The 5,220-nt window shown below is 40.1% G+C and overlaps 1 protein-coding gene across 1 annotated transcript in view; it reads left to right on the top strand.

Annotated features, from left to right (window-relative positions):
• polrmt (polymerase (RNA) mitochondrial (DNA directed)) overlaps window positions 1-4,970 on the top strand; it is a gene marked incomplete in the record, with an annotated part of 110,396 nt that extends 105,426 nt beyond the window's left edge. Inside the window, 1 exon segment of the mRNA XM_014004565.1 lies at window positions 3,669-4,970. Within this exon segment, the coding sequence (XP_013860019.1) occupies window positions 3,669-3,718 (50 nt within the window).
• Between the last annotated feature and the right edge of the window lie 250 nt (window positions 4,971-5,220).

Here is a 5,220-nt window from a genome sequence, read left to right as displayed (position 1 = left end):
GGCTGGGTCCTCATGAGGACCCAGCCCCTGAATTGAGACACAGCCAGTGACTCTCCAGCTCCTCCTGGGGGGCATCCCAAAGTATTTCCAAACTAGAGACAATAATACACACTGCCCGGCCCAAAGAAAAGTCTCCTCCTAGATTTAACTAAATGTTATGATGTTGGATTGCTGCAGTTGGTCAGGTCTAGGTTCAGCAACAGTTTGTGCTCAAATAATAATGTCAGCTTACTACCTGAATATACTGAATGATCAGGTTATTCCATCAATAGATTGTTTCTTCCCTGATGGTACGGCCATATTCCAAGAAGACATTTCCAAGATTCATGGGGCTGGAATTGTGAAAGAGTGATTCAGGGAGCAATGAGACTTCATTTTCACACATGGATTGGCTCCACAGAGTCCATTGAGAATTTTTGGGATGTGCAGGAGAAGGTCAGACTCTACCATCATCAATGCAAGAACTTGGTGAAAAATTACTGCAGCACTAAATGGAAATTTATCTTGTGACATTGCAGAAGCTTACTGAAACAATGCCACAGCAAATGCGTGCCGTAATCAAAGCTAAATGCGGTCCAACTAAATATTTGAGTATGACCTTTTTTTGCTGGTGAGTTTTTTTTGGCCAGGCAGTGTGTTATCACTCCAGTGAGTTTTAAGTCTGCCTCAGGGTTTTTCCCTGTGAGACATGCCCAGTAACTTCCAAAGGGAGGTGTCCAGGTGGCATCCTAATCAGATGAACCACCTCAACTGGCTCCATRAATGGCTGAGCCCTTCCACCCTAAAAAGGAAYATCATTTCAKCTTCTCATATCCAGGATGTCATTCTTTCTGTACAATCCAACTTCCTGACCAAAGGMTGGAACATAGATGGACCAGTAAATCCAGAGCTTTGCCTGTTGCCTCAACTTTTTATTTTTCCAACCGAAGCAACAGCCTCATTACTGAGGARGAGGCCCTGATATTTCATCTCCCGCTCCATCCTACCATCACTCAGCAACATTACACCCAGATACTAGAACTCCTCCACCTGAAGCAAAGACTCCCCCCTGACCCAAAGGAGTGTATTCCCACAATTTTCCAGTTAATTRAACTCATAGAGAAGTTGATTGAAAAGTACAAGTTATTGGATGAATACAAAAGAATTTCCAAGGTCCTAAACATCCTTGGGAGTTCTGTTAAACCCATCATCAAGTAATGAAAGGTGTATGTGAGTAAATCCACCAAGAGCAGGTCAACCTCACAAACTGAGCGACCGTGAAGGAGAKTGTTGAGAGAGACCACCAGTACACCTGAGACCACTCTGAAGGAGGCTGTGATTAGGGCCYACGGCCGAGAAGCACTTGACCTTGGAGTCTTCCACATGCTGTGTGGCAAACTGTAGTCAYGATTTAATGAGTTTTCTTTCTTTCCTCTCTCTCCCCTACAAAACTCAGACTGGTGAATCACCTGACATTCTGTTGCTGTATTTACATACTTTTTACAGACACTGTAGAGGGGCTGTACAGAGGCAGGTAGATTCAGGCTTCTCTCCGTCTCCATCTGTACTCGTACTGTTTGCTGAGCACCGACAGCTGGCTTGTACAAACTGATTACTGTTAATTGTGTTCCTCACTTGCATAATCAGCTTATTTAGCTGAGACCATTCAGCTGTGCACCTCAGAGGGTGGTGGGTGTTCCCTAATGCCCACTTGTTCTAATAGAAAACCTACTGAATGTGTATTGAAATCCATTATAACCTAAGAGGTCCTGAATTTGTTGTTAAAGTGGAACAAGGTGTTTTCTTTGTGCATAAATCATTTTAGATGAGTCAGGGGTTTCTGGTAAATTGTGGGGTTTAAATAAATTACAATTTCCTTTAATTACTGCCTGATTTAGTGACAGAAAAAATCTTATATGGTGAAAGTAAATAATTTGGGTGGTGAGTCTTCTGTTGCCACACAACATTCCTGCATTAGCCACAGAGGTGTAAGATACAAATGTTGAAAGTTAATTAGAGAAACATCTCCATTTAGGAAGACAAATTATGCAGCTTTAAAAATAAAATAAAATAAAACACAAATAAGTCAATAACTGACCAGCAATTCACCTGGTGCGAAACAGAAAATTCTAACAAAACAAACGTATTTGTGCACATTTTCTTCATGACCCCAGATGTAGGTCAACGGTCAGTGTATGGAAGTACTGATAATGTTCTGAAGCCCCTTGAAGTATTTCAATCTTCACTTTTTAATGCTCACTCCTCAATAATTCACACTGCAGCTCCTGCTGGTGAACACAGCTGTCAGGGAGCAAACAAGGCAATGCACAAAGAGCAGGACAGGAGCTCACGCTGAGCTAAAATTAGCTTTATCAGAGTTCACAGAAAATATTCTGCTGTTTGCTGGAGCTAAAAACCTGGGTTTCAACCAGAAGGAGAAAATAAAGTTACTTCTGTTTTCTGTCTCTACCTTTTAATGAATATTATACGTCCGCAGCATCACTTTTGATTATTGGAATCTCAAAAAAATAAAAATAAAAATGCGTTAACTCACCTTTGATGATCGAGGATTGTCACATAGCTAAATAATGTTAGCTCGAGAACCAACACTATATACTGTATGTATATATATGTATATACTGTATGTATATAAAAAAATTCCCTTCTTACCCTCCGCGGGTGGTCTCTTTCATCCTCTGAGCTCGGGTCCTCTACCAGAGGCCTGGGAGCTTGAGGGTTTTGCGCAGAACTGTGCATGTGTTCAATACTTTTTCCCTGTGCATTCCACATTATTACAAATAACTTCATTTCTGGACATTTATGGTTTGATTTCTTTGTATGTATGGATCACTTGGGTTGTTACCYACATCTGGTGAAAATTTCATGTCATTAGCACCTCTAGTAATATATTTACTGAGAAAAATGGTGACGTGTTCAATACTTATTTTACCCGCTGTATATATTTTACAAATAAATATGTGGCATTAGTTCATATGTATAGCTAACGCTATATCGCTCTATATATGTATTAGCTCAGGGCTACTGAGTGGTGCACAAATGTCATTGACAGTTACAGGAATGGTTTGATTGCAGTGATTGCCTCAAAATGTTGTGCAACAAAATATTAAGTTAAGAATATCATCAATTCTGTCCAGGCCTGTTTTAGGAGTTTCATTTTTAAAACACTTCTGTTGAAAGCATGGTTAAAAAGTAATGTCTGATTTTCATTAGTTCATTTTGATAGATTTTTTATTTTTTATTACATTTGTCAGATTCTAGTTATTTCTGAGGCCATTTCTTTCATTAAACGAGGGGTACCAACAATTTTGTCCATGTATATTAGCGCAGGGTGCTAACACTTTATTGCTATACATATGTATTAGCCCAGGGTGCTAATGCTATAAATTAACAGGCTAAGCTGAGGTTCTGCTTCCATGAAGCAGCTCTGTTGTCTTCCATCTGCATTTTAAGTTCAGGTTGAGTCATGTGGCTGTGGTTTAATTTAAAAAACTTATAAAAACTAAACAACCTACAGTATTTTTACAGTTCTTGTTTTACAGTTGAAGTAAATGTTAATTAACCACTCTGGGTTCCCTTTAACAGAAAAAAATGTAGTGCTGTGGACATATTTGATCATGTGTAATCACTGATTTAAACTTGCTCTGACACTTTGCCTCTTGCCTCTTCAGGTGATTTTGATCTCCAGCAGGTGAAAGAATCCACTTACTTCTTCAGCTGAGAGGCTCATGAAGCAGCCTACAGAGATGAGTGGAGCTGACAGAGTGCAGCAGGGAGGCTGCGGGCTCCAGAGTCTCCCGACAGACACGAGGACATTGATCTGGCCGCGCCCTGCCTGCCTCCCGCTCCGCAGACCAGCTGGAGCTGCTGGAGGCGAGCTTGCCTGATTAACCAGACAGTTAGACTGATGGAAAGGTGCGCGGGCGACTCACTCGGGCGAAAAACAAAGGCATCAGCATCGGATGGGAACGCTAAGACTTCAATTACTGAGAAGGAAAAAGAAAACCTCTGGGTGGATAATTGTTCATTTGCCATACTGATTCATGTGTTCATCTGTCCATCAAACACTCATGCTGCTCTGTCACGCTGAGGAAGCACTGACCCTCCCAGTCACTTCCAGGTTACTCTCAAACATCTCAGCTTCTGAAAATGTGGACAAAAAAGAATATTTTTTTTACTGAACAGGACTCTTGAGAAGTCAAAAGTATACGAGTCTTCCTGATTCCTGCCTTTGGAGATATTAAATAATCGACTATTTCCCTGAAATAAACCTGTTTTTTTAAGCTCTCTCTTTTTTTGTTAAGGTCAGAGAAGAAGCTGTTATTCTTAGCGTGCCTAAATGGGATGAATGAGACAGCTTGTTTTTTAGTCCTATCTGCATATTTCAGCTGTGTTTGTGAGATGAAGGCCTTCTTTTTGATGCAGCACAAAAAGCTTCACTAATCAACTCTGATCTTATTTTTCTGGGCCAAAGTCACATCCAGAAGTTAAAAATAGCCCAAGTGTTATCTGATCATTACAGCCGTTCCAGACAAAAGGTGTTACTGATGTTCAAAGTCGAAATGCAGGCGGCGCCAAAACCAAGCTGGCTGAGTGACAAAGTAATATAGTGAAACAGAAATATTCATGGATGGAGGCGGGGCATCCACTGCGCTATATAAATAAAACAAATTGAATTGAATTTTAAGATGCAACTTTGATCAGTTCCTTTATTCTTCTGGTTGAAATTATCTGTCACCTGCTGGCTCYAATCATGAACTACAGTTTGTTTTGCTCTGTCCATTTTTCCCCACTCTGGTTTCATTTGAGGTCCAGCTTCTCTTATCACCWCCTTTAAGACACTGAAACTCACTTTACGGACGTGGAAATGTAAAACTTTGAGGTGTACATTTATTTGTTTATGTGACGGTTTATTTTTTTGTAATCAGACATTTCAGAGATAAGTTAGCACAAATAAAAGACTTGGTCAGTCATGTTGAATAATATTTTTGAGAAATTAACAATTCACGTGTTCTACCTGCTAATGCTGTGTGTTACTAAACTAAACTCAAAAAGACCAATGAATAAGTTGGATTGCACATGAATACATTGATGCATCTTTAATTAATCATACTTACAAATGTATAAACTGCTGTGTAGCAGTATGCATATGTATATATGTGTGTGTGTGTGTGTGTGTGTGTGTGTGTGTGTGTGTGTGTGTGTGTGTGTGTGTGTGTGTGT

Source organism: Austrofundulus limnaeus, unplaced genomic scaffold (assembly GCF_001266775.1).
Source record: "Austrofundulus limnaeus strain Quisiro unplaced genomic scaffold, Austrofundulus_limnaeus-1.0 Scaffold25, whole genome shotgun sequence".
NCBI classification, from domain to species: Eukaryota; Metazoa; Chordata; class Actinopteri; order Cyprinodontiformes; family Rivulidae; genus Austrofundulus; species Austrofundulus limnaeus.
Note: the sequence above shows the minus strand (reverse complement) of the source record. Positions and strands in the feature narration are given on the sequence as shown.